Source organism: Ursus maritimus, unplaced genomic scaffold (assembly GCF_017311325.1).
Source record: "Ursus maritimus isolate PB19 unplaced genomic scaffold, ASM1731132v1 scaffold_26, whole genome shotgun sequence".
In the NCBI taxonomy this organism is placed as follows: Eukaryota; Metazoa; Chordata; class Mammalia; order Carnivora; family Ursidae; genus Ursus; species Ursus maritimus.
In genome coordinates, this window is record NW_024425119.1 from 7,252,618 (window position 1) to 7,280,469 (window position 27,852).

At 52.9% G+C, this 27,852-nt stretch overlaps 1 protein-coding gene across 1 annotated transcript; it reads right to left on the reverse strand.

Annotated features, from left to right (window-relative positions):
* Positions 1-1,772: 1,772 nt before the first annotated feature.
* SCNN1A (sodium channel epithelial 1 subunit alpha) lies at positions 1,773-26,277 on the reverse strand. Its single transcript, XM_040642067.1, has 12 exons — positions 25,922-26,277; positions 14,246-14,513; positions 13,237-13,427; positions 8,910-9,013; positions 8,352-8,515; positions 7,813-7,911; positions 7,496-7,613; positions 4,164-4,242; positions 3,982-4,039; positions 3,776-3,831; positions 3,552-3,627; positions 1,773-3,181 (listed from the first exon to the last, which is right to left on the reverse strand). The coding sequence occupies exons 1-12, from the start codon at positions 26,275-26,277 to the stop codon at positions 2,801-2,803; spliced, it is 1,950 nt and encodes a 649-aa protein (XP_040498001.1). The 3' UTR covers positions 1,773-2,800.
* Positions 26,278-27,852: the final 1,575 nt, after the last annotated feature.

A 27,852-nucleotide genomic window follows, 5' to 3' on the forward strand; every position in this document is an offset into this window, starting at 1 on the left:
GATGGTGAGAGGGGCGCCTGGGTGGTGCAGTCGTTGAGCAACTGCCTTCGGTTCAGGGCGTGATCCCGGCGTTCTGGGATCGAGCCCCACATCGGGCTCCTCCACTGGGAGCCTGCATCTTCCTCTCCCACTCCTCCTGATTGTGTTCCCTGTCTCGCTGGCTGTCTCTCTCTGTCAAATAAATAAATAAAATCTTTAAAAAAATTTTTTTAAATAAAATAAAATAAAATAAAAAGATGGTGAGAGGTTGGTGCTTCTAGGAATATGAAAGGCCAGCTAGTCTCATGGTGGAGGTGAGAATGTGGACATGACCTCTCCAGGGGAAGAAAATTTTTTCTTGGTGAGGGAGGGAATGGCAGAGATGGAGAAATAGGAGAGGGGCGAACTAGAGGATGACGGAATTGGCTGTTAGTGCTCTTCCCTGTCACAATTCTCTCACAAACACACACACACACACAGCCCACAACAGCAGAGTGATCGAAAGGACACTGGACTCCAAGTCTGGGTGACTTGGGTTCTAGCCCCAGCCCCGTCATCCGACTCCATGTCTCAAAGGGAGACAGGATGGGTCATAGCAGGAGACCTGGCTGGTTCTGTAAGAATTAGGAGCTTGGGCAAGTCACTTCACCTGCCAACCTTCTCAATAAGGAAAAGAAGGCAACCTAAACCCTTTCTTTTCTGGCACCCATTCTGACTCCTAACCCTATAGATAAGAAATAAAGAGCTCAGGGTGGAAATGCAGTGGGCCAGGAGAAACTCCAGCGTGGGTTGTTGGGGGAGTGGGGAGGGGGCCGATTGCTGTCATCCATAATAGAGCCAGCTTCGTCCTACAGCCAGAGGAGAGGGGCTGGGGACAGGGAAGGGCAAGGCCCAGAGAGCAGACGAGGACAGGCTGAACCTGAGGGCTCAGACAGAGGAGACTGTTGTGACACCACCATTTTCCCCTCATCAGCTCAAGTCTAGGAAAGGGAAGTCAGAAGTCCTCACGTCAGTTCCTGGTCACAACCTTTTCTACCTCTCTGCTCCCTTCACCGCCTCCCCCTCCTTCCCCAAGGTTCTCATGGCTCCTCAGGACAGGGAAGACTGTAAATGAGAGGGGTAAGCCGAAGGCAGCAGGGAGGTGTCCTCGAAGATGATAAGGAAGAGTAACTTCTGGGCTTCAGGTCTGAAGCTAGAGTGGACAAAGGAACCGGGATTCCAAACTGGGGTTCCACTCACACATCCCTATTTCTCCTTTAATAAAAGCAGGAGGATTCCTGCTGCTGGCTTTGAGGTTCCAGAAGGAAATGGCCCAAGTCTCATGCTCCCCTGCCACCCCACAACTCCAAGGCATTTGATGGGGAGGCGGGCAGGTACGGGTGCTATCTTGTGACTGGGCGGAGAGTGGCGCTCAGCAATTGGAGAGGTGGGTGACTGATGATACTAAGTGAAGTTGGAGAGGGAAAGGAAGTTCAAACAGTGGATGAGGGTGAGTCGCCCCAAGCACTGCCCAGTAGATGTCCTGAGGGGAGCAGCAGCATGGCTTCACCCTCCCACCCTAACTTGGTGATGGCCCCTCGCAGATGCTCAGCAACGCCCATGGAAGAGCTGGCAGTACAGTCTGTCTCTGCCAGTGCCCCTGAGAATGGCTGCTTCCATAGTGAAGCCAAGGGCTATGGAAGTCTCTCCCCTCCCCCCACCCTGGGACCTCCAAGGAGCTTGGGCAGTGACCCAGGGACTTGCATCCACTCCCTACCCCCTCGATGTGCCCCCGTACAGCTCTCCAGACATTCTTTATGCAGCAAACGTTTATTGGGCACCTGCCTACTTGCTCCAAGCGCGACACTGGGCTCGATCCTGAGGATCCGTAAATGAACAGGACTCAGTCCCTGACCACAGGGAACTCACAGTCTAGCTGGGGAGGCTGACACAAAGGAACAAGAAAGCATAAGGCGGCATCCGCTCGCCAACAGATGTTATGCCATGCTGTGGGAGTCCAGGGGAGAGGGAAGTGACCAACTCTGGGGAAGGCAAGAGGGAGCAGAAGTCTTCACGGAAGTAGTGGTGTCGGAGTAGGGTTCTAAGGGATGCATAGGAATTCTCCAGATGGTGTGGAAAGCTTCCAGGCTGAGGAAATAACTTGAGCAAATATGCAGAGGTATGAAGGACACAGAGGCATTGGGGTATGGCTCTGTGGGAGCGCGGGGCAGATGAGGCTGGAAGAGTCCTGGGGCCAACTAGGAATGGCCAAGCCTTTACTACATCGGTCTGCTCCAGCCCCTGCCCTGGGAAGGGGAATTGCCCAAGAACTAACAAAGGGGGCTTTTGGGTGGGGTTCCCCACTCAAGTTCAAGAAGAGGACCAAACATGTCACTGGAGAGCAGCATGGCCAGGCCCGGGGCTGGCTTCAGTCATCTTTGGGTAGGAAATGTGCATGCCTTTGTGTGCCTTTGCTTGTGTTTTGTTTCCGGTCGCCAGTGGTTTCCTAGGAAGGTTCCTTGTCGAAGCTCCAAGTTTCGTTTGGCTGATCCAAGGGAAAAGCGGACTTGTTTGCACTTGGGTAGGGAAATCAGCGTCTTCTAGAGGCAGGACCAGAGGGTACAGGACAGAAGACAGGGCAATTCTGGGCAGGTTCCTTGGCCCCTGTTCGCTGGGCAATTTCGGTAGCCCCTTATCCATCCTGCTTTCCTCCCCCACACCAAAGGCAGTTGGGCAGCTCTGAGAGGAAGTCCCCCACATTTCTTTCATCCTGCCAAGTCTGGTCCCCTCCCACCAGGGGAAGCGCCTGCCTCGGGTGGAGGGGGGACACTCTCCTTACCCCTCAGGGCTCCCCCAGAGTATAGGTGGAGGAGCTAGTCCTCACCAAGCTGGATGGAGATGGGCAGGGGCCCAGCGTGGCGTAGGCAGGTGGAGGGGCTGTCAAGGCTGCGGAAGTGGCAGGGCCCGGTGGGGATGAGGAGGGGGGTGTGGAGTGCGGGCAGAAATGGGGGGGGAGGGAGGAAGCTGGAGTGGAGGCCACCTCCTGGGCACCCCTGCCCCCTCGGCCTGGAGACCAGTACCGGCTTCGGAACCTCCGGAGCAGCATGAGGAATGTGATGACCAGGAGGTCGAAGATGAGCTCCGCCATCTCCACCACAGACAGCACCGAGGAGCCGAACCACAGGCTCCACTGGCTGCCCAGGTTGGACAGGAGGGTGACCGTCTGTGAAGGAAAAGGGCACACTGACCACTAGGACAGAGGGCCCTGGGTTGGCGCTGGAAGAAGAGCCCCATCCCTCCTTCCACAAGGCCCTCACCCACCCCTCTCAGCCTCTTGGTGGTCCCCGGAACGCCTTCTGCCCAAGTCATATCCATCCGGCACACCCTTCCCTCCACCATGCCCAGAGACTTCATCCCCCAGCCAAGTTCCCCTTCTTCCAACCTTCTCAACCTCACCCTTGACCCCCCTCTTTTCCTTGTTCCCCTACCCTCGAGGCCTAGACCCCCGTGGCCCTACAGAGTCACCCCCTTGTTCTCCCTGACAGCCACCCGCTAAGACCTCCAAGAGAATCGCAGGCTCAATAAGGACATACCGTGACAGAGGGAGACTCAGAATTGGTTTTGAATTTCAGCTCCTTGAAGAAGATGTTGAGCTTGGCGACCCCATTTCTTTGGAGTTGAGGAGAGGGGAGGAAGAAACGGCAATGGATTAACTTTTCAGACTCTCACAAACGCCCTCCCCCAATCATGTCCTCTTCCTAGACTGCTTTTCCCTCCCAAGGACTCCTCTCCATAGCCAGACCAGGGTAGGACTGACCTTTTGTTGTTGATGGTGTAATTGTTCTGTCGGGATAGCATCCGGAAGATCCAGTCCTGGAAAAGAACGGGGATGTCGATGGGGTCACCCCCCATTCTTCAGGCTTATAGGGCTGGGTGTGGCATCAAACACACCCAAATGCATACCCAGAGAAGACCACAGTGTGACACACACACATCCCCTATCCCTCCCCTTCCCCACTTTACCTGGGATGTCACTGAGGGCCATCGTGCATAACCAGCAGACAGCTCGTAGCTGGTCACACTGGGGATGGAGAAAGGAGCTCAGTGATGGGGGTGAGGTTCTCCCAGTCAAAGGCTTAGCCAAGTACCCTGTGCTCTACCCAGCCAACTGCCCAACCTGTGCCCCAGGGGTAGGAGACACTCACCTGCACGGCTTCCGGCACTTGGTGAAACAGCCCAGGCGGTCTGAGGAAAAGGCATCCTGGAGCTTATAGTAACAGTAACCTGTGGGCGCAGAGAGGTACCACTTTGCTGGGGCAGCTCCACCTTCTCCAGCCCTGACCCAAGAGGTCTCCCAAAATATGTGGGCACCCACATCATCAGGAGCATTACGGTGATGCCTCCTGAGTGGCTGCACCAAAAAATGTTTTAAAAATTAGGGGCGCCTGGGTGGCGCAGTCGTTAAGCGTCTGCCTTTGGCTCAGGGCGTGATCCCGGCGTTGTGGGATCGAGCCCCACATCAGGCTCCTCCGCTAGGAGCCTGCTTCTTCCTCTCCCACTCCCCCTGCTTGTGTTCCCTCTCTCGCTGGCTGTCTCTATCTCTGTCGAATAAATAAATAAAATTAAAAAAAAAAAAAAAGGAGCCTGCTTCTTTCTCGCACACTCCCCCTGCTTGTGTTCCCTCTCTCGCTGGCTGTCTCTCTTTATCAAATAAATAAAGTCTTTAAAAAAATAAAAATTAAGCTAAGTCAGAAAACAACAACAACGACAAAAACCCAAACCAAAAACAACCCAGGACACATGTATGTAAAGATGAGTGGAATACGGACAAAAATCTAAAATCAAAAAGAAAATTGGGAACAACTGTGTCAGAGAAATGAGCTTAGGCCAGAATGAGATGCCACTTCACACCCACCAGATGGCCCTTAAAAAAATAAATAAATAAGCATCAGGGAGGATGTGAAGAAACTAGAACCCTCCTACACTGCTGCTGGGAACGTGAAATGGTGCGGCCACTCTGGAAAAGAGTCTGGCAGTTCCTCAAAATGTCGAACACGGAGTTACGATATGACCCAGACACGCCGCTCCTAGGTCTTTACCCAAGAGAACTGAAACATGTTCACACACAAAATAGAAACAGGAAATAGAAACACCCCAAATGTCCGTCCACTGGTGAATGGGTACGCGCACGAAGCAGAGCCGTATGATGGAGTATCATTCAGCCCTGAAAAGGAACCGAGTACAACAGAGGCCACAAGGTGGATGGCCCTGGAGAACGCCGTGCTAAATACAAGACGCCAGCCACTAAGGACCACACAGGACAGGATGCCCTCACATGAAATGTCCAGAAGAGGCAAGTCGATAGAGACAGAAAGTAGCTTCATGGTTCCCAGGGGTGGGGTGGGGGGCTGCGGGTGCTGGACATAGGGAGCTCAGAGAGTCCTAATCGGTAAAAAGTTTTTTGGGGGGGACACCTGGCTGGCTCTGTCTGTTAAGCATCTGCGTTCAGCTCAGGTCATGATCCGAGGGTCCTGGGATCGAGCCTCACATCAGGCTCCCTGCTCAGTGGGGAGCCTGCTTCTCCCTCTGCCTGCCCCCTGCCACTCCCCTGCTTGTGCGCGCCTGCTCTCTCTCTCTCGCTCTCGCTCTCTCTCTCGTTCTCTGACAAATAAATAAATAAAACCTTTTTAAAAAAAAGTTTCTGTTGGAAGTGATGGAGATGTCCTAAAGCTGACTGTGGCTGCCGCACAGCTCCGTGATTATACTGAAAACTAAAACCACACTAAAATCAAACTGCGCACTTGAAATGGGTGAATTACCTGGGACAGAAATGATCTCAAAAAGTTGTTACCTAAAAAAGGGAGGGGGGATGAGTCTATGGATCCCCCTTCTCCCCTATTTGCCAAGTTCTAAGCAACGTTATTGTGTCATTCTTGCTACTCTCAGTTGGCCGGTCTGGAAGTCCTCCATTTCTGACCCAAATCACTCCGTCTCCCAGGACTGGGGGGTCCGGAACAGCAAAGCATGGGGGGCAGCTGGGCCCTTTCCTCTGGGGAGTCAGGAGTCCTTAGGAAGCAGCAGACCATGTCCCCCAGTTCCTCTCCCCCATCCTCCTGGCTTCTCAGCAATTAGCATTGTTATTTTTCTCTCACAGATCCTCAAATTCACAGCCACTTAGAAATCACTGGGGGCATCGAGGAGCAGTGGGCGAGGAGGCCCTGCTCTGCACACGGGAGAGGACCATCACATCACACCTTCCCCCCGGGCCTCCGCTTGCTCATCTGAGAAAGGCAACGGTGAGGCCAGATGGCCCCCGAGTTTCCCTCCAGCTCTGATGCGCTCTGACCTACGGAGAGATGAGAACAGGAGGCCGGGACCACCAAGTACAGGGCAGGGGAGAGATCCACGGGGAGCACACCCAGGGAAGGGGGGAGGCAGAAAGATCCACAGGGACAGAGCCAGGAGAGGCAGACAGTAACCCCCGGGGTCTGCCCCTCCCTTTACGCAATGCGTGAGGAGGCTCATCTCCCCCAGCAACAGCCACCAGCAGGAGGGGAGCTAGGGGAGGAGGACCTCGGGAGGACCGGTCAGTTGTGCCAGGTAAGAGCAGGTGCGCCAGGATGGCCAAGCCCCTACTTTCTAGTTTCTTGTCTGAGATTTTCTTTCTCGCTCAGCATCCTGGTACAGAGCTTGCATGAAGCATAGCTCAGCTACAGTTACAGAAAGGAACAGGGATTGTCTACTCCTGAACCAGGATAAAAAGGAGATTTCGGTGCTCTCCAAACTTTGTTGACTGTGCCCTCCTGTGGGTAAAAAATTCTTAAATTGCGTGCCTGTGTGGCAGTCGGTTAGGTGGCCAACACTTGGTTTCAACTCAGGTGGTGATCTCAGGGTCGTGGGATTGAGCCCTGCGTTGGGCTCTGCGCGGAGTCTGCTTGGGTTCTGCTCTCCCTCTGCCCCTCTCTACCCCCCTCCCTGTGCTCTCTCTCTCTCTCTCAAATAGTCTTTTTTAAAAATCTTAAATAAGTAACTCTGATATATGTATTGATTCATAAATTCCATATTTGCTACTATAGAACTAATCCATTAGGTACATTATAAAACATATAAAATGGAAGATGTTAGGGAATTGGATAGATACATATAACTTCTAGTATTTTCTTCCGGCACCCAGTAAACGGTCTTATGCCTTGCCCGGTGCCTGGCAAGTGAGATGGGGAAGCTACAGGCAGAGTGTGGAGCCAGCAAGGGAGACTTTCCTCACGTGCTTTTCCTTCCTTATGCTGCGAGTTTTTTCTAAATGGGACAATTCTCTATAAACACACAGAAGCCAAAACGCAGAGAGAGAAGCCGAGAGAGAGGAACAGGGATAGAGGAGAGAGAGAGAGGAAACTGAGAGGTGCATCTAAGGACTGGGACACAGGAGAGAGACAGAGTGAGAATTAGTGTCACAGACGGACCCAGAGGGGAGCTCTCGCTCCCACTCCAAGAAAGTCCTGGGGCCCAGGGGCAGGCCGGGGGCTCCCTGCAGTCTCACCCCAGGAATTATGCTTCCTGTAGTCGCAGAACTCCGCGTTCTTGGGCAGTGGGTAGAAGATGTAGGCACAGCCACACTCCTTGATCATGTTCTCCTGGAAGCAGGAGCGGATACACACCTGGAGGAGGGGGTGACGGGAAAGGGGGTTCAGGCCTGCCCTCCCCCCACACAGCCCAGAAGAGGCAGGGAAGGACAAACAATTCTCTGCCCCTTTTCAAATGTAACACACACACGCACACACACACACACACCCAACTTTCGACTGCCCAACAGTGCAGGCCTGAGAGATGGTTGCCATAGAAACAGGCTGGTCTCACCTGCTGTGTATACTTGGAACGATAAAGGTTCTCCACAGGGACGTCACTGCCATTCTTGGTACAGTCACCATAGTTGCCCCCAAGTCTGTCCAGGGCTTCCTGTGAATCCACATGCACAATGAAATCAGAGGTCAGAGGTCAGAGCAAGTGGCCCAGGCCCCTTCCCGAATCCTCTGTCTTCTCTCAGTCAGGGGATTTATATCTCCTACCCTGCCAGCCTCTCCTGTCTGCCTCGCCATTTCAAAATATGCGCCCAGGGGCCCGCAAGGCCCATCCCAGTGCTACTTTCAAGGACACTGGCTCAAGAGCACCGTGGGAACCCGGGCACGGCCTGACCCTTCTCAGCACTCCCATCCAAGGTCCCGCCTCATGTCCCTACCTCTCCAGCCCCTCGCCCCCGATTCTGCTCCTGAAGACCCCCACCTGCCTCAGACCCACCCCACACGAACTCCCTCTACAGTCTTCTGGCTGTCGAGTCACCTCCCCTGCCCTCTCCAACCTGCGGCTCTCTTCCCAGGCCTCCCAGGCAGCACCCTTGCCTTCCTCATGCTGATGGAGGTCTCCACGCCAGGCCGCAAGTTAAAGCCGCCGTCATCCATGAAGGCGGGCTCGTCCTGCCCGTGCACCATTACCCTGGCCCCAGTCACTGTGGACAGCAGCGGGATGAAGTCATTCTGCTCTGTGCGCAGCGTCAGGGACAGACCTGGGGGTGCAGAGGGAGCAGAGTGGGGGAGGTCTTGGAGAAGTGTTAGGGGACGGAAACCCCCTCTCCCACCTGCCTAGTCTCTAATGCTCCCAGGGAGGGCCAGGCCAGGAAGACCACCTACACAGAGATCTGGTAACCCCTGAGCTGGATTCGGGGGTGGGCAGGCAGAACTGGGACAGGATTCCTATCACACCTAGAGCGGACTCTGTGGCACCCATGGGGGCAAAGAACAGAGAGGACTCCTTCCAGCATAGAGAAAGGAACATTGCGGGGAGGCCAGAGACACACAGCATCTCTCGACATGAGAACGAGGCGGGCAAATGTGGGTGAGCAGGACCGTGGGAAGCACTGAGGCAGAGGTCAGGGATGGTGGGAATGAGCAGGGGCTCACCATTTTTGATCCCAGGCATAGAAGACATCCAGAGGTTAGAGCTGTTCTTGCCATTGAAAGTGTAGCAGTTCCCATACATCGGGTGGTGAAAGTGAGAGTAATTCCTATCCAGGAGACAGAGAAAGTAGGGTCAAGAAGGAAAGTGTAGGGGGTGAGAGAGAGCAGGACTTCAGTGACCTTTGATTACTGATCACCTACTATGTGCCAGCACACCCTGGGAGCTTTACCCACACTCCCTCAGCCACTCTAACCAATAGCCTGTGAGGGCATCATGCCCACATCACAGAAGAGGAAGCCGGGGCTCAGACAGGTCAAGGAGCTGCCCAAGGTCACACAAACAATGACGACAAACCTGGGACTCAAACACAGGTCCTCTACCTTCTAGCCCAGTCTCCTCCCACCAGGCCACCGGACCTCACTGGCCTTGTGACCTCTTGTGTCACTGTGTTGCATTATGAAGACTTTGGCAGTGTCCCTAGCCTCTCACGCATCTAAATCTTAGTTCCCCATTTGGACTGTGATCTCCTTGAGGACAGGGGTCACATTTCATTCATCTCTGTATCATCTCTGGGTTAACTGCACAGTTCCTGGCACATAGACGATAGAGGACATGGTTAATAAACAGTGGTCAAACGAATCGAGTGGAGAACTGGGAGGGAATAGAGTCAGAGGAGACAGTGAGGCCGGTGGTGAGCACAGAGCTAAAAGGAGGAAGGTCAGAACCCAGGGCAGGAATGAGCAGGGTTCTACTGGGATGGCCTTGAGCAAGTCACGTTCTCGAAGCTTGTTCTCTTCATTTGTCAAATATGGAGACTGGAACTAGATGATCTGGAATATTCCATTGGCCCAGAGATGTGAAGGATGGGTGCCCATTCTGGGAAGTGCTAGGAAGCCAGCCTTTCCAGAGCAAAGGCTGGATTCAGGGAGGGATGGGAGAAGAGGCTCCAGAAGTGAGCAGAAGCCAGTCCTGAAGGGCCCGTGAGCCCTGCTCAAGGGAGAGAGGGGACAGACAGGTATGATGGGACAGACGCACACCATGAGCTCTATGCAGCAGGTGGAACCAACAGATTAGCTGGGACCACAAGGATGCACCTTAAAAACAAAGCTTAGTAAAAAAAAAAAAAAGAGAGATGAAGTGAGACAGCACCACTTATGCACCCATCACGTATACATTTTGCAAACACACCTATAAAGAGACACACATTCAGCACAACAGGAGCACCCATGAGAAGCCATGTAACGTGATGGTGAAAAGCACAGACTCCAGAACTAAACTACCCACACCTGAACCCTAGCTCTAACGCGGATTAGCTGTGGGACCAACCACGTTCCTCCATCTCTCTGTACTACAGTTTCCCCTTCTGGAAAACAGGGACGATAACAGTACTTCCCTCACAAGGGTGTTGTAAGGATGAAATCACACTTTGAACAGCACTCAGCACTTAGTAAGAGCTACATAAGTTTGCTATTAAGATTATAGGCATTCATTAAGATGGCTAAAGTAAAAAAGATGGTAGCAAGTGAACGATGGGGAGGATTTAGAACCCTCGTACACTGCTGCGGAAATGTAAAATGGGATGACGGCTATTCAGAAAATAGTCTGGGGCGCCTGGGTGGCACAGCGGTTAAGCGGCTGCCTTCGGCTCAGGGCGTGATCCTGGCGTTATGGGATCGAGCCCCACATCAGGCTCCTCCGCTATGAGCCTGCTTCTTCCTCTCCCACTCCCCCTGCTTGTGTTCCCTCTCTCGCTGGCTGTCTTTATCTCTGTTGAATAAATAAATAAAATCTTAAAAAAAAAAAAGAAAAGAAAACAGTCTGACAATTCCTCAAAATGTTTAATACAGAATTACCCTATGATCCAACAAGTCTACCCCCAGGTATATGCCTCAGAGAAATCAAAACATACATCCCTACAGAAACTTGTATGGGAACGTTCATAACATTATTCATAATAGTCAAGACATGGAAACAGTCCATATGTCTATCAACCAAGGAACAGATAAATAAAATGTGGGCTAGCCATACAATGGAATATTATCCAGCCATAAAGAGAATGAGGTGCTGGGGCACCTGGGTGGCTCAGTCAGTTGAGGGTCCAACTCTTGATTTTGGCTCAGGTTGAGATCTCATGGGTCGTGGGATTGAGCCCCGCGTCAGGCTCCACGCTCAGTAGGGAGTCTGCTTGAAGATTCTCTCTCCCTCTGCCCTGCCCCTCCCCCCTCAAGTAGATAAATAGATCTTTTTTTAAAAGATGGGGGGGGTGTGCCTGGGTGGCTCAGTCAGTTAAGCGTCTGACCTTTGGCTCAGGTCATGATCTCAGGGTCCTGGGATCGAGCCCTGTGACAGGCTCCCTGCTCAGTGGGGAGTCTGCTTCAGCCTCTCCCTCTGTTTCCCCCCCCCAGACCCCCCACTTATGCTCACTCTCACTCTTTCTCTCTCAAATAAATAAATAAAATCTTTAAAAAAATAAGTGAAATTAAAAATAAAAATGAATGAAGTGCTGACACATGCCACAGCATGGACGGGCCTTGAAAACATCATGCTGGGTAGAAGAAATCAGAGACAAAGATCACATAGCGTATGATTCTATGTACACGAAATGCCCACGACAGGCAATCCATTTCGACGGAAAGCAGATTCCTGGTTTCCAGGGCTTGGAGGAGGGGAGGGAATGGGGAGTGACTGCTAGTAGGTGCAGGGTTTCTTTTTAGGGTGAGGAAAACATTCTAAAATTAAATAGTGCTTGCAAAATTCTGTGAATATACTAAAAATCACTGAATAGTATACATTAAAGGATGAATCTTATGGTGTGTTGTATCTTGATCAAGCTGTTATTAGAGAAAAGATTACGGAGAGAAGGAGAAAGGGGCTTCAACTCAATTCCGGGGGCCATGCAAGACAGTGGAGGATTTTAAGCAGTACTAACTGAAAGAGTTGCAGAATAAAGAGAGGATTTGGAGTCAGAAAGACAACAGGAGGTGAGGGGATTATAATAAGCCGGGTAAAAAATGACAAGGCTCTGAGCTAAGTGACCTAACCGTCAAGACGGAGATGAACTCTGGACTTTCCATTGATGGGGAGGTAGGAGCACAGGGCTGGCACAGTGAGAGGACCGTTGGGAAGGTGACATTTAGAGACAGTCGGTGGCAGGTGAGCTTTCCAGCAGGCAGCTCCTGTCTTCAAACAAACATGAAGACGAGAGAGACAGGAAAAAAATCGGGCCCTGGCCAGAGTGTGCGTGCCAGGAGAGGGTGGGGGCAGAACCAGGTGACACCTGTCCCTGCTGCCATTCTTCAGCAACATGGGAAGGAAGGGCCCCTAGAGAGTGGAGATGCTGCCTCAGCCCCCTTCCTCAGCCAGGCAGAGACAGTGGGATGGCACCTGAAAACATGAAGATCCAGGAGCGGAAGTAGGAGGGGAAGGGAGGGGGTAGGAGGGGCCAGAGGCTGCCACCTGCCACCCCATCTTTGCAAGGACATTATGACTGGAGTTCTGGCAGAGGGAATGCCTGGCAGGCAGTGCAGGGGAGTGGGAAGGATCCTTAGCTAGGGCTGCCCTGGCGGCCTAGGGCAAGACCCATTCACCTGTTTGAGTTCAAGAGCAATGAGACCCATTTCTCACTGCAGTTTACAAAATGCCCCCACACTTATCTCATGAACTTGGAGATGGGTATAATCAACATCCTCATCGCTTGAATAAAAGTGTCAAAAGACCAAAGATTATATATATTTTCCCATTTGGTGTATCCCAAATTCCTAGAACAGTGACTGGCACACAGCCCAGATAGTAAATAGTATTTGTTGAATGAACATTGAAAGAATCTCATTTCTCCCCTCCATTTTACAAAGAAACAGGCTCTGAAGAGTGATGTGAAATGCCTAGAGTCACTGGGCCAGGAAGCTACAGAGCCAGAGCAGGGCCTCAGTTTCCCTCCCTGATTCAATCCACGCTGTTGCCACCAAACCATTACTGTCCACCTCCTCTGAGAAGATGACCTTCCAGGCACTTTGGAGTTTTGTGCTAGTGACAAAGAGGCCTTAGAAAGATGGAGAAGCATGCTTCCAGCCATTGGAGTCTCAAAGCCAGACCTCAACTCCAGCCTTCCCAGGGCATGCATATTATAAGCTGCCTCACTCGGACCCAGCCCTGCAGGGAGCAAGCAGCACAACCTCTGCAAGATAACCCATGGGACAGAGGTTTGGACCTGGGGTAGGTGCTTCCCCCTCCTCCCTGCACCGAGCATTTCCTGGGCGCTGCCCATATGAGCCTCAGGGCTCGGGGAAGGAGACCCTGTGGGGAGCACGGAGCCAGGCCCGAGGGACTCACGCCTGATTGCAGGAGTCCTGGTTGAAGCGGCAGGCAAAGATGAAGTTGTCCAGCATGTCCTCTCCCGGGGACGGAGAAGTGTCCCGCAGTCTCGAGAGAATGTTGATGTAGTGGAAGCGGTACCACTCCCTCACTGCATCCACCCCTGACGAGTAAGTCTGGTAAAAGCAGTCCGATTTGTTCTGGTTGCACTAGACACAGAGACCACGGAGTGTCAGAGCGCCAGCAGCAGGGGACAGGCTGCAGGACAGGCTGAGGTCAAAGAATGAGTGGTCTGGGGTCCCGAGGACTGACAGAGCAGGGTTGGGGAGCCAGGAGCGGGGAAGAACAGAAGGCCGGCAGAAGCTGAAGCCGGGAGGAGAGGTGGACCAGAAAAGCATGGGCTTAAGGGTGTGGTTGGCCAAGGAGACCGGAGCGGTACACACCTTGTGTCATTTATACCGCCTCTGCAAGAGGGTGGGGCAAGCATTCGTCTCCCCATTTTACCGACGGGAAGACCCAGGAATCAAGAGGTTTGCCCTAGCAACTGAGCTAGGACTAGAACCCAGGTCTCCTGGCTCTATGGTCCCCTCTCCCCAAAGAGGGTTCTCTTCTTTCCTCCATTACTCTCCCACTTCCGCTTATCTCCCTTTTATTTTTTATTAAAACAATCTTTTTTTAAGTCTCTCTTTTTCCTGTCTCCTTATTCTGTCTTAGGCCGACAGAGCCCTAGTTCCCTACTGGTGGGTCCCAACGGAGTCCACCAGCGGGCACTGACGGATTCAGAAAGCTGCTTTTTCCACGACAGATTTGACTTCCGGCCGCTGGAACGCTCCCACGGAGGCCCGGGCGAGGAGACCCCACAAGCCAGCACACGAAGAGATGTTACTTAGTTATTTAATGTATTTTGCCGGCGGGCCGACGAGGTCCCGCCTCCCGTCGCTAGGCAACAGAGGCAGGGTCCGGAAAGGCCGCCCAGGCCGGGGCGCAGGCGGAACCCGGGGGCCGGGGCGCCGGGGCGGGGCCTTACCAGCTGGAAGCCGATCTTCCAGTCCTTCCTGTCCACTTGGGGGTTGTTGTCCTGCACAATCGAGGAGGCGCTGCGGGCTTGGCGGGCCCCGGAGGGCGGGGCCGGGACCGCCAGGCGCTGCAGGGGGTGCGGCCAGGTCTCCCGGAGGTCGCGACGACCGCGGGGGTGGGCCCCCAGGGTGTTGGAGGAGTTGTATTTGTACAGGTCGTAGAGCGTCTGCTCCGTGATGCGGTCCAGCTCCTCCAGCTCCCCTTTAATTTGCGTGTACCTGGAAGGGGCGATGGGAAGAGGGTCGGACTGGGGGACGGCCTCGCGCGAGTCCCTGGCCCCTGAGGGCCTCAGTTTCCTCGCCCGAAACCTGACCGGTTCATCAGGGGGATGCCTGCGGGGAATAGCTCTGGTGGCTCCCCGGCTCTCTCGGAGGGCGGGGGACGTGGGGGTGTAGACAAGGTGTTCCGCGGGGGCAGTGGAGGCGACTGTGAGCCCCTGCGGTGACGGCATTTATCACGGCCTGTTTATCAGAAGGGAGAGGCGGGAGGCGCCTGTCTGTGGGGCGCTCTCCTCCCACTCGCCCTGGCAGAGATGGGAACCCGGAACTCGTCTGCCCTTTTCCAAGGCGGGAGAGGGTGTGGCCTCGTCCTGCACCCACACGGTCCCTCGGACCCGCGGCGTGCCGGTCATCTCACCCGGGTCCCCTCAGATCCCCCTAAGTGGCCTTTGGGCCCGTCTGCCACCCGGCACCTTCTAAATTAGGGGTGCTGAACTGCACTTCTAGAATTGCCCCAGGAACTTTAAAACTACAGATGCCGCACGGGGGCCCCTCCCCATCAAAGACTCAGTTTTAATGAGTGATGGGTGGGGCCCAAACACCAGAAGTTAAACACTGTCCAGTATAAATCATCGCATTCCTTCTCAGTACAGGCCCTAATACCATCTCCATCATGAAAGTCCATAGTAGCAGTGCCTTAGGGCTAGAATCTACCAAAACAAAACAGACACACTTAGAACTAATAAATTCAACATGGTTGTACAAAACCAATGTACAAAAATTAATTGTATTTCTACATCACAGCAACGAAAAGATGGAAAAATGAAACCACAAAACACCACCATATTAAATAACATGGACAACATCAAGTACCAGGAATAAATTTAATGAAAGACAGGCAAGAGCTTTATCCTGAAAATCATGCTGAGAGAACTCAAAAACCAGAACAAATGGAGAGTTACATGAGTTCATGGGTCAGAAACTCTCTGTAGTTGTCTCCCAAATTGGTCTTGAGGTTCAGCACAACCCCTAGCAACACTTCAGCCGACATTTTGAAGAAATTGACCGGCTGATTCTGACGCATATGTAGAAATGGAAAGAATGTAGAGTGGCCAAAACACTTTTGTTAAGTTTATTTATTTATTTTTATGTAATCTCTACACCTAACATGGGGCTCGAACACAGAACCCTGAAATCAAGACTCACATGAACTCTTCTGAGCCAGCCAAGCACCCCTCAAAACTATTTGGGGGGGGGGTGACTGGGTGACTCAATTGGTTAAGTGTCTGCCTTCGGCTCAGGTCATGATCCTGGGGTCCTGGGAATTGGGCTCCCTGATCAGCAGGGAGTCTGCTTCTCTCTCTGCCCCTTCCCCCCTTGTTGTCTGTCTGTCTCTCTCTGTCTCTCTCTCTCTGCCCCCCGCAAATAAATAAAATCTTTAAAAAAAATTTTTTTTTGGAAAAGAGCAAAGTTGGAGTACTTAACTCTCCCTGACTTCAAACTCACTGTGAAGCCACGGTCATCAAAACTGTAGTGCTTATATAAGGATAGACAGTAGATTAATGGAACAGAATAAAGTCCAGAAATAAACTCACACATGTACAGTCAACTGAGTTTTGACCAAAACACTAATTCAATTCAATGGAGAAAATAATTTTTTCAAACAGATGGTGCTGGAACAACTGTATGCTGTATTGAGAAGAAGAAAAGGAAACTCAGTCTCCACCTCAGTTTATACACAAAAATTAGGTCAGTTTGGATCACAGACCTAAACATAAAATTCAGAACCAGAAAGATTCTAGTAGAAAACATCGAAGATATCTTCATGACCTTGAGGTAGGCAAACATTTTTTGGAATAAAAAATATCTAAGGAAGCAACTGGAGAATCACTGACCTCCACCTCTGAAACTAATAATACACTATATGTTAATTAATTGAATTTAAATAAAATAAAGTAAAATAACAAATACCTTAGGAAGAACTTATCCTGCAATATAAAGACCTCTTACAAATCATCAATAAAAAGGCAAATTGTTTTTAAATGAACCCAAAACAAAAATAATAAAAGTAAAAACGCACAAAAGATATACACAAATAGTCACTAAACACATGAAAAAGCACTCAACATAATTAGTCCTCAGGGAAATGCAAATTAAAACCATAATGACTGATTCACTATGGTATACACCTGAAACTGATAGAATATTGTACAACAAAAAATACAAATTTTTAAAAAGGCAGACTTCTAAAAAAAAAAAAAAAGGAACAAGGTACCATTTAACATCCATTAGAAAGGCTAAACCTAGGGGCGCCTGGGTGGCTCAGTCAGTTAAGCATCTGACTCTTGATTTTAGCTCAGGTCTTGATCTCAGGATCCTGCACTGGAGCCTACTTAGAAAAAGGAGGGGGGAAGGGCAACTGGGTGGCTCAGTCGGTTAAGCGGCTACCTTCAGCTGGGGTCATGGTCCCAGGGTTCTGGGATCGAGCCCTCCATCGGGCTCCCTGCTCAGCAAAGAGCCATCTTCTCCCTCTCCCTCTGCCTGCTGCTCTGCCTACTTGTGCTCTCAATCTCTGTCAAATAAATAAATAAAATCTTTTTTTAATAAATAAATAAGTAAATAAATAAATAAGTAAAGGCTAGACCTAAACGACTGACACCATCAAATGCTGGTGAGAATGGAGAGCAGCTGGAGTTGCAGCTGGTGGGAATCTAAAACGGCACAGTGGAGGGCGGTTTGGAAGCCCTCGACTACCAAAGCTAAACACACGTCTACCTTATGACCCAGCAATTTCACTTCCGGATGTTTTACCCAATTCCACTCCTAGCTATTTATTCAAGCACAATGAAAACATAAAGACTTGTATGTGAATGTTCATAGCGGCTTTATTCATAATAGCTAAAAGGCTTGAAAACAACCCACATGTCCATCAATACCTCTCAGCAATAAACGGAGGCTGATACAGGCAAAAAGCATTGGAGAATTTCAGAAATATTAAGTTCGGTAAAATCAGTAAGTTGAGCCAGACACATGCAAAAAAAACAAAATTCACATCATGTGATTCCCTCTAAATAAAGTCTGAGAACAAATCAAACTAACTGATGGTGACAGAAGTCAGGGAATGACCGTGGGAGAGGGAGAGGAATGGACTTCGGAGGGCCCCCAGGTAATAGAAATGCTCAGGATCTTGACTGTCAAACCTCAGTGAGGACTTAAGATTTGTGCCTGTTACAGTATATCAATTATACCTCAATTATTTTTTTAAGATTTTATTTATTTGAGAGAGAGAGTGGGCGAGAGAGAAAGAGAGGGAGCAGGGGGAGGGGCAGAGGGAGAGGGAGAAGCAGACTCCCCGCTGAGCGGGAAGCCCACCGTGGGACTCTCTCCTGGGACTTTGGGATCGTGACCTGAGCCCAAGGCAGACACTTAACACACTGAGCCACCCAGGCGCCCAATTATACCTCAATTAAAGAAAAAGTCAAGGGGCACCTGGGTGGCTCAGTCGGTTGAGCGTGCGACTCTTGGTTTCGGGTCAGGTCATGATCTCAGGGTGGTGAGATGGAGCCTGCTTAAGATTTTATCTCTCAGGGCGCCTGGGTGGCACAGCGGTTAAGTGTCTGCCTTCGGCTCAGGGCGTGATCCAGGCGTTATGGGATCGAGCCCCACATCAGGCTCCTCCGCTGGGAGCCTGCTTCTTCCTCTCCCACTCCCCCTACTTGTGTTCCCTCTCTCGCTGGCTGTCTCTATCTCTGTCAAATAAATAAATAAAATCTTTAAAAAAAAAAAAAGATTCTCTCCCTCTTCCTCTGCCTCTCTCCTCACTCACACTTTCTCTTTCTGTCTCTAAGAAAAAAAAAAAAGAGGAAAGGGGAGGGAAGAGGAGAGGGGAGAGGGGAAGGAAGAGGGGAGGGGAGGGGAAAGGGGAGAGAAGAGGAGAGGGAAGAGGGGAGGGAAAAGAGGAGGGGAGGAGAGGGAGAAGAGGTCAAATACCTGTGTGTTGGGGTTAGTGGGAAAGGGTGGGGCCCAAACAAGATTGTTTTATAAGAACCCCAGGGGCCCTAACCCCAGGGGCCCTAATCTCTAGGCCATATCTTATCTCCTCCACTTGGCTGTTTCTCTCTCCTTCATGAAGTCTAGCTGGCTGGACACCAGGCATCAGCTCCAGCTGCCCTTCATCCCTTCCCAAAACGTAGCTCAGGTCAAAGGTGTGTGCTTGACATTCCCAGAGACTTGCTTGTGATGGGTAATTAAAAGGACGGCAGAAACAGGCAGAAACAGTCTTTACTGAGCACTTACTCTGAGCCAGGCACTGTGGTATTAGAATGCACATTATTTAACGTAATCTTCAGTGTAATTCAGCAACTGTTGGCCACTGTTAGCTAATACTATTGTCATTCCTTTTTACAGGTGAAAAACCTGAGGCAGGTGGCTTGTTCAAGGTCACCCAGCCAGGAACCAGGTCAGAAAGCACTCTATCCATCACACTGTCCTCCACTCTGTCCCTGCAGTTCTGGCTATTTTAGGAGGTTGGCAAGCTCCCAGAAGGAGCACTGGAGCCAGAATTAACTGGATGTGGGTCCTGGTGTTCCGGCCACACACTTCTAGCTGGGTAATGGTGGTAAGTAACTCAACCTTTCTGAATCCAGCCTCAGTTTCCCCACCTGTAAAATGGACATAACACTAGATCTGTGTACCACCTGAAGCTCTCAGGGGGTTAAATAAGAAAATATTCAGTGACACAAAATGAAGAGGTCACTGAATATATCAGGAAGACATGGACGGGAGCCTGAAGCCCAGGTAACTCAGCTGTCTTTCTCCTGGTCACATAGGAAGAATCCGGGTCTGCCACCTTGGCTGGAGTTATTTTCACATCAGCCATCACACCTCTGGCTGAGCGTTCCCTTTCCACACACCCCCTAAGCTGTCTCAAGTTCCTCTGTGCCCTCTTCTGCCCTGTACACCCCCCTCACCCTCATCATCGACTCATCACCTTCCCTAGCCACACTGCTCGTCCCCACGGAGCCCCAGGCTGTCCCTATGCCAGTTCTCCCCTTGGTGCCCCCCCCATTCAGCTCCTTTCTGTCTCTTCCAGAGAGGTGACTCATGAAACGCCACCCCCCACCTCCAGGAGAGGCCAGGTTCCATACAAAACACACTCCCTCCCCAAGGTCTGCTTCTCTCCTTTTAGTAGAGGGGGAGGGGGGCCTTAAGGAAGGGAGCCGCGTTCCTATATCACCCCTTCAGAAAACAAATCTCTCCCTCCCTTTGGTTGACACCTAGAACTAAGAGAAGTGACACTGAGTAAAACCCACTAATGACATCAGATCTTATCCTCCAAGCAGGAGGGTGCTGGCAAGAGGAGAGCAGGGCCGGAGCAGAAGAAAGAATGCAAACCCAGATGGCTCAGATGGTTAGGCATCTGCCTTCCACTTGGGTCAAAATCTCAGGGTCCTGGGATAGAGCCCTACGTCTGGCTCCCCACTCAGCAGGGAGTCTGTTTCTCCCTCTCCCTCTTCCTGCAGCTCCCCCTCCTTGTGCTCTCTCTGTCTCTCTCTCTCAAATAAATAAATAAAATCTTAAAAAAAAAAAAAAAAAGAACGCAAACACGGGGCTTCAGGAAGACAGCCCAGCCTTCCAACCTTGACCTCCTACCCAGTCGCGGTCACTACAGCGCTACGTTGAAGGATGGGTACAGCCTCACGCAATTCAGGCAGGCAGGCATTACTATCTCCATTTGACAGCTGAGGAAACTGAGGACCATCCATCAATGGCGCAGCTTCTCCGGGGCCACTCAGCAAGGAAGTCCCAGAGCCAAGATTTGAGCCCACGCCTGTCGACTTCATGGTCCCTGCTTTTCCCACGACTTCTGCCTCCGGGCTCAGAAGCACTACAGGATGGGCAGCAAAATCTCCTTTCCCTGCAGCTGGCCATCTCCCCTCCAGCTCCTCTTCTCTGCTCAGGACAGACTAGCAGGAGCAGGGAGACTGAAAGACTTAGGGGCTAAGCCCGGCTGTGTTCCTGTGTGCATCCCCTTCCTCCCCGTTTCCTGTCGGCGGCCTCCTCTCACACGAGAGCCCTTCTCACTGGGCAGCCTTGGATTTGCCCCGGCCTTCATCCCACCCCGCAGGAGGACCCTAGTAGGGCATTCTCAGCCAGCATTCTGGAAGCCCTAGGCAGGGGTGAGCTCTGGAAACTCACCAGCTTCCTCTCCGGCCAGTGTGCATCTGGGCACCTCCTCCCCGCCCTCCCTCCTCCAGGGACCACCCAGAAACCTTGACTTCCTTTCTTTGGCCCCTTCCTCAGCCCCATGCTCCTCCACATCTCAGCGCGTCCAACCTGCCTCCCAGCGGGCTGCGAACAGCCAGCCCTGATGGAAACGTTCGACACACACACGGCCTCTGGGAGCTCAGCCTTCACCACACTGTGTTCAGGGGCAGGTGCCCTCGAGCAGCCCCTCAGCTGTGAGCTCCCCCGCAGGCACAGTCAGCCCCTTTAGAGTCAGTTCCGAGCTCTCAGATTGCATGTTCAACACAGTCCCCGCTGCAACATTTTAAGAGCAACAGATGTTCACAAACGAATGCTTGTTCCGAGGATGGACAGCTCGGCTGGTGACAGCTCTAGAAACCGTTTCATCCAAGGAACTAAGGAACTAAGTCCTAATCCGCTCTCAGAGCGGATGTCTGAGCCTTGCCCACTGTTGAGATGGTTTGCCTTCTAGCAATTACTTATGCTTTCTGCCTCTGCTTCACCACCTGTAAAATGGGACCATTCATAGTACTTGTGGCATCGGATTGTTACAGGGAGGGATTGAGTTAACGCATGACAAGTCCTGAGAATACCCGGCAGAGGACACGCTGTGCAACTCTTGCTGTTGTTTTCCTATCATTACCGTGGGTGGAGAAGAGCAGGCCACGGAGACACGGGAGCACTGCCTGCCACTTATCCACCATGCAACTCTGTGGGCTTAAAAAAGTAGAGCCTAAGAGCAGATTCCAATCCTGGCCCCTCCGCATAACAGCTGGGTGACCTTTGCAAAACCTGTAGGTTCTCAGAGCCTCTGTTTTCTCATCTGACTCCGCGGGAGAAATCTCCTTCCTTATCTAACAAGCTTGTTAGGAGGCTCAGAATCTGATAGTGCATTTTGCAAGCTGCATCTCGCAGGTGCTGCTGTCCTAGGCACACCTGAACACCGCCTGGTCGGTGGGTGAAGAAGGAGATGTCTTTGGGGTTGCTTCAAAGAGACACAACCAGGAGCAGAGGCTAGAAGTTTTAATCGAGGTCAACTGCAGCTTTACCTAAGGAAGAACGTTTTTGTTGCTGTTTTTTAGAGAGAGAGTGCACAGGTGCAGGGGTAAGGGAGGGCAGAGGGGCAGAGAAGGGGAGAGAGAATCCCAAGCAGGCTCCACGCCCATCACGGCCCGACACAGGGCTTGATCCCAGGACCTGGAGATCGTGACCTGAGCCAAAGGCAGACACTCAACCAACTGAGCCACCCAGGTGCCCCTAAGGAAGAACTTTCTAGGGACAGCTGCTACAGAGTTGGGGAGGGTCCTGACATGAGAAGGAGCCCATCACTGGGGCCAAGGAGGGCAGTTCTAAGCGTCTGGGCTCTGGTCCCTGCCAGGCCTGCCATCGCAGAGCCTGCTTTTGAGAACTTATAGGCTTAGGGATAGAAGGCCCAGCTCAGAGCCCTCCCTCTCCACAGTGTCTCTTTCGGGAATTGCCCCTCTCCTCAGCCACCCCTGTGCCATGCCCCTGCTTTGCCATCTTGGGAAGGGATCCCATGACCTTTGTTGTCTGAGAATCTCAAGCTCTTCCTTAAGTCCAGCCTCAGTCCCTCCTGAGACTAGATGAAAAATATGTTCTTGGGCTCTGTTTTCTGTGCATGTGGATATGACTGGCTCTCTCTCGGGTGAAAAAAGCCCTCTGTTGACCAGAAAGCAAGGGACTGCACTAGCTGATCCTTCACACTGGATCCTTAGCGCTTCCTTGCTTAGTATGGAGGGTCTTGAGCCCTTGCCCCTCTCCCAGAAATTACAAAGCAGCCCAGGACTGCTCTGCCTCTGCTGGCCGTGGACATCCTGCTGCCAGCCGTGGGCATCCCTGCTCTGACTCTGCCTCATTCCTGTTATCTCACCAGCTCTTCTATCCTGTCCACTGGTTTCCATCTCCTCCCTGCCGCTTCCTTGTAGGATTCATTCATCTGGCCCGTCTCCTGCACCTGCCGCCAGCCAGCAGCCATGATTCATGCTCGGGTCACCACCCACCCGGCTGCGTTAACCTGTCCACCCACCCCTGCCTCTCTCCTTGAACAGGAGCCAAGAGCCCTGGATTCCTCTCTCCTGCACTCCTAATGAGTATCCCCCATCTTTTTTTTTTTTTTAAGAATTTATTTATTTGAAATAGAGAGCAAGGTGGGGAGGGGCAAAGGCAGAGGGAGAAGCAAGCTCCCGGCTGAGCAGGGAGCCCGCCCAGCACTTGATCCCAGGACCCCGAGATTGTGACCTGAGCCGACTAAGCTGCCCAGGCACCTTGAGTACCCCTCATCTTATTCCTGCTCTTCCCCATGGGCCCACCAGCAGCCTGCAACCCTGTGGCGCCTTCGCCCAGCCCCTCCTTAAAGGGCAGAGGGAGAAAGAGCTTTGAAATCAAACACACTTGGTCTGTGACTCAGCCATAACCTGAGATGCACTGGCTGCTAGGTGGGGTGGATGGGTGGGGGTGGCAGGGTGATTGTTCACCTGTGTGAACTTGGGCAGGTAACTTAACCTCTCTGGGCCTCAGAATCCTCATATAGAACACGGGACTGATACTACTACCTACTTCAGAAGTCTTTTGTGAGAATTAGGTAATTTCATAAAATGTAGACTTACATCTGGCATCCGTTAAGTCCTGTAGAAGTGCTAGCTACTGTTGTTATTTCTTTATTATTTGCTGTGTGACCTTGCTTAAATCATTTCACCTCCATTTCTAAATGAAATAATAATAATTTCTTATCCATGGACTTGCCAAGATTAAATGGGATAATGCTTATAAAGCACCCAGTGCAGGGGGCCTGGGTGGCTTAGTCGGTTAAGCGCCTGCCTTCCGCTCAGGTCATGATCCCAGGGTCCAGGGATGGAGCCCCCACATAGGCAGAGGGCTCCCTGCTCAGCAGGGAGCCTGCCTCTCCCTCTCCTCCCCCCTCATGCTCTCTCACTCTCTGTCTCTCTCTCAAATTAAAAAAAAAAAAATCTCTAAAACATGAAAAAAAAAAGGAAAAAATAAATAAATAAAGCACCCAGAGCAGGGGAGGGCGCGTAGCAAGTGTTCGACATTGTTCCCATGCTAGCGGGCCTTCCGGGACTCCCCACCCATCCTGGGTGCACTCTCTCCGCTAAGCCCTGCGGCCGTCAGGCAAGCAGGAGAGATTCTTTCTGTGTGGACACCCGTCCCCAGCCTGCCATTCTGGTCTCACTCCGTGGTGCTTGCTCCTGGCCTGCCCATGACCCCGGCCCCTGCAAAACCTTAGGTAATATGCAGGCCTCAACAGATGGAGCCCAGCCCTCTCCATCTCCTACCTGTGTCTTCCAAGTACAAATATTTATCGAGAGCCTACTACCCAGCCTGTTTTCCCTCCCACAATCCTGCCTTCCCCACCCTGCTGGCTCAGAGTGGTCCGGGGTCCCAGGCCTCCACCATGGCCCAAGGGGGTGAAGAGGAATAAGTGGGGGAAAGATCAGGCCAGGGAAGCAGCAGAGGGTCAAGAAGAAGAGGAGCAGAAGCCCATGGGCACCAAGGAAGAAAAATGAGGCTGAGTGGGGCGGGGCGGGGTGGGGGGGTGGGGAGCCGGAAATAAGATGTAAAGGGCTGACTACAAACTTCATCTATTCCGTGCCCTGCACCTAAGGTATTAAGAAGAGGGTGAGTTTTGCAGTTCCATCACTATCTCGGTGACCTCGTGACTTGCCTGTCTTTGCCTCAGTTTCCTCCAGTGTAAAATAGGGATAATAGTCCCTGCCTCATGGGGCTGCGGGGGGGTGGGGAGGGGGAGTCAGGCCGCTGCAGAGTATTTAGCAGTGGCTGGTGCTCGAAGCAGCTTCTTAAGAAATGGGCCCTTCGCCCGGAGGGCATATGGAGGCCAATCCCTGAAATGGGAGGCAGCGTTTTCTCTGCGGCACAGGACGTCCCAACCCTTATTGGTCCATGACACACCTTAGGACACAATAGAACGCAGGGGGGCCTCCACCCCTAGTATGTGACCAATCTCCATCATCGGTAATCGCATATATACCCAGTGTTTGCTCACACACACACACACACACACACACACACTCGTGCAGTCACACCCGCAGGCACTCATAAATCTTACACTCCCTGAAGGCAGACTATGACTCAGTCTTTATTAGACTGATCACACTGTCCTGCTCTTTTGGTTTTTGGGGTGTGTGTGTGTGTGTGTGTGTGTTCATCTGCTGTTATTTGTGCTAGCTGTCTCTTCCATCTGATTCTGTCTTCCGGCCCCCAGAACCTAGCCAAGGGCCTGGCCTTCGGTGAAGACTGATTGAATGATGGACGGTCCCATTTGCGGGCGCCTAGCACTGTGTGGGGCATGCTCCTGGGGCCCCAAAGGTGCTGCCCGACCCAGTGAATACAAATAAAAAGTATACATAAACATCCAGCCTCACCCTCCTTTCTTCTCCATGGTTACCATCCCCTCTGGCTTCCAGAAGAAAAGCTGGCAAAGGGCAGTGATGAAACCCAAAACTGCAGGACACCCCCGAGCACTTGAAAGTCAGGAGGTGAGCTGTACAGCCTGGCAGGGGTCACCTGGGTCTTGGCGAAACCGCCGGACAGGGGGCTGCTTTCCGGCCTGTCCAGGTCTCCTCTGCTTCTACCCCCAGCCTCAGTGCTCTGGGCCCGCTCCTTGCTTTCTCCGAAACGAACTCCCCCTTCTACACCAAGGCCAAGAGACCGGGGGCCAGCCCCTGCCAGCTCCCACCCATCACCCACCACCCACCTCCACAGCACCTGCCACGGCTTCTCCTCTCCATCACCTTCTTCTCTCAAGGTGGAGAAGGCCAGGTTCTTCGCCCTCCTCTTGCTCCGGGGAAGGGATGGGAATGATCGCTACCCAGCCCTTTGGAGTTATCCGCACATCACGACATCAGCACGCCCTCCCACTCGTGGGAGTTAGCAGGGAGGTGAAGGAGAGGGCGCTCTTGCTCCAACAACCGTGCTGTGGATAAGCCGCGGGCGCTCGGAGGGCCCCGGGGGCCAGAACCTCCAGCCCATCAAGTTGGGGGGGTCCCTATCTTCCCCGAAGGGAGGTGTGCCTCCTACCCCTGGGCCTGCGTGTCCGTCTGTCCCTCTGTCCCACCCTTGCGGGCGCCCGGGCCGCAGCGGAGGGATCCGCGGGCTGGACTGACCTGTAGGGGTTGAGGGTGCAGACGGTGACGGCGGGGAAGACAAGCTTGTCGGAGTCGAGGTTGATGTTGAGGCTGACGGGGTAGCTGAAGTACTCCGCGAACAGCTGGCCGAACTGCCAGTACATCATGCCGAAGGTGCAGAGCCACAGCACGGCCCAGAAGGCCGTCTTCATGCGGTTGTGCTGCGAGCACACCAGGCGGATGGCGCCGTGGATGGTGGTGTTGTTGCAGAAGAACTGGAAGAGGTCTCGGTAGGAGCGGTGGAACTCGATCAGGGCCTCCTCCTCCTCCGTGGGCTGCGGGGCGGCCGCGGGGTCGGGGCCCAGCCCCTGCTCCTCGCGCTGCTCCCCTTTCATGAGCCTTGAAGGGTCACGGAGGGCCGGGGTCGGTGCCGAGCTCTGGGCCCCGGTGTCTCCCCCTCATCACCTGGACCCAGAGTGAGGCTGCTCCTGGCCAGGCCCACATCGCTCCCTGAGCCCCCTCTTCTCCGCCCCTCCCTCCCTCCACCTTCCCGGGAGCCGGCTGACCTGCGGGAGTGGGGGCCAGAAGAGTGCAGCCGGGCTTCCCTGGGAAGCTTCTCTTTGGGGTTCGGTCCCAGCACCTCCCTTTCGGTCTCCTCAGCTGTCAGTCTGCCCTACTTTAGTCTCCTTCCTGCTCCTTCCACCTCTGTGTCCCAGCTCTGGCTCGCGCGCTCTCTCTCTCTCTCTCTCTGTCCTTTCTGCTTCTCTTTGGGTCTTTTTCTCAGCTCTCTTCTTCCTTGCCTGTCTCCCGTGTGCCAGGCTCTCTGATCCTACCTCTCTTCTTCTCCCTCCCCGCCTTGCCCCCTCACAGTCTGGGTGGGCTCTCTGCTGAGTCTCTGGCCCTGGCCTTCGGCTGTGTCCTGACTCCCTCTCTGTCCCAGAGACTGAGGGCCTCCGAGAGGTCTGGACTGCCTCCCGCTCCCAGCTCCCAGGTTGTGGCTGGACTGGGACTGGTTCCTTTCCAGTTGAATCTGGCAGGCGAGCCTCTCCTCCCCCTCACCTGACAGGTGCAGCGGCCCGGCTGGGGAGCCCGCCTGCCGGGCTGGGATGGAAGCGACAGAAGCCTCATTAGCATCTCAATTAAAGGTGAGCAGGGCAGGGGGAGGGGCAAAGGAGGAGTCTGAGCTGAGAGTTCTCCAAACATAGAAGGGCTCCTGAGGGCAGGTGCCCAGGGAGTCCTGGGACTGGAGAATGCGAAAGGCCTCCCCTGAAGAGTAACGGTGGGGGGCTGACAGGTGAGGAGACCAGAGACAGATGGACAGGGGAGGGCCCGAGATCGTGAACAAGGAGAGGAATCCTAAACACCAAGCCAGGAGAGCCAAGCAAAGAAAGAGAACCAGCCTGGATGAGGAGGACTCAGGTGGGAGAGACCAGGAGAAAGGGAAGGCAGAAAAAGGGAGATTCATGGAGGAGGACAGGATGGAGGGCAGAGCTGGAGGAGAGACAAGGGTGAAGGGGAGGGAGCCAGCCCTGAAGGGACTCTCCCCTCCCTGGCAGGAGATCAAGGGGAAGCAGCCCCAAGGGGGATTCCAGGAGCTAGGTCCCCTCCCTGGGGACTCCTTCCAAAGGCACCCATGGGTCAGCCTCACCCCCAGGTCTCGTAGAAGAAGAAGGGGTATCTGCAAGGTTCCTCCCTGCTCCATAAAGTGGGAACACCTCCTGGCCCCACTGGGCCCTGGAGCACAGAGTGCCCCTCTGCCTCTCCCTCCTGGTCCATCCTCTTCCCTCCTGACTCCTCACTACCTCCCCCTACCTTGTCCAGACCAGGGAGGGGCCCAGGTGAAGCTGAAAGCTGGGCGGGGCCCTGGGACATTCTGTTCTTTTTTACACCATTGGCTGCCAGACCAGGAATGTGTAATGTCCCCTGTGTGGTCACGGGGTTGCAGGAATGCAGTCACCGAGAGTCAACTC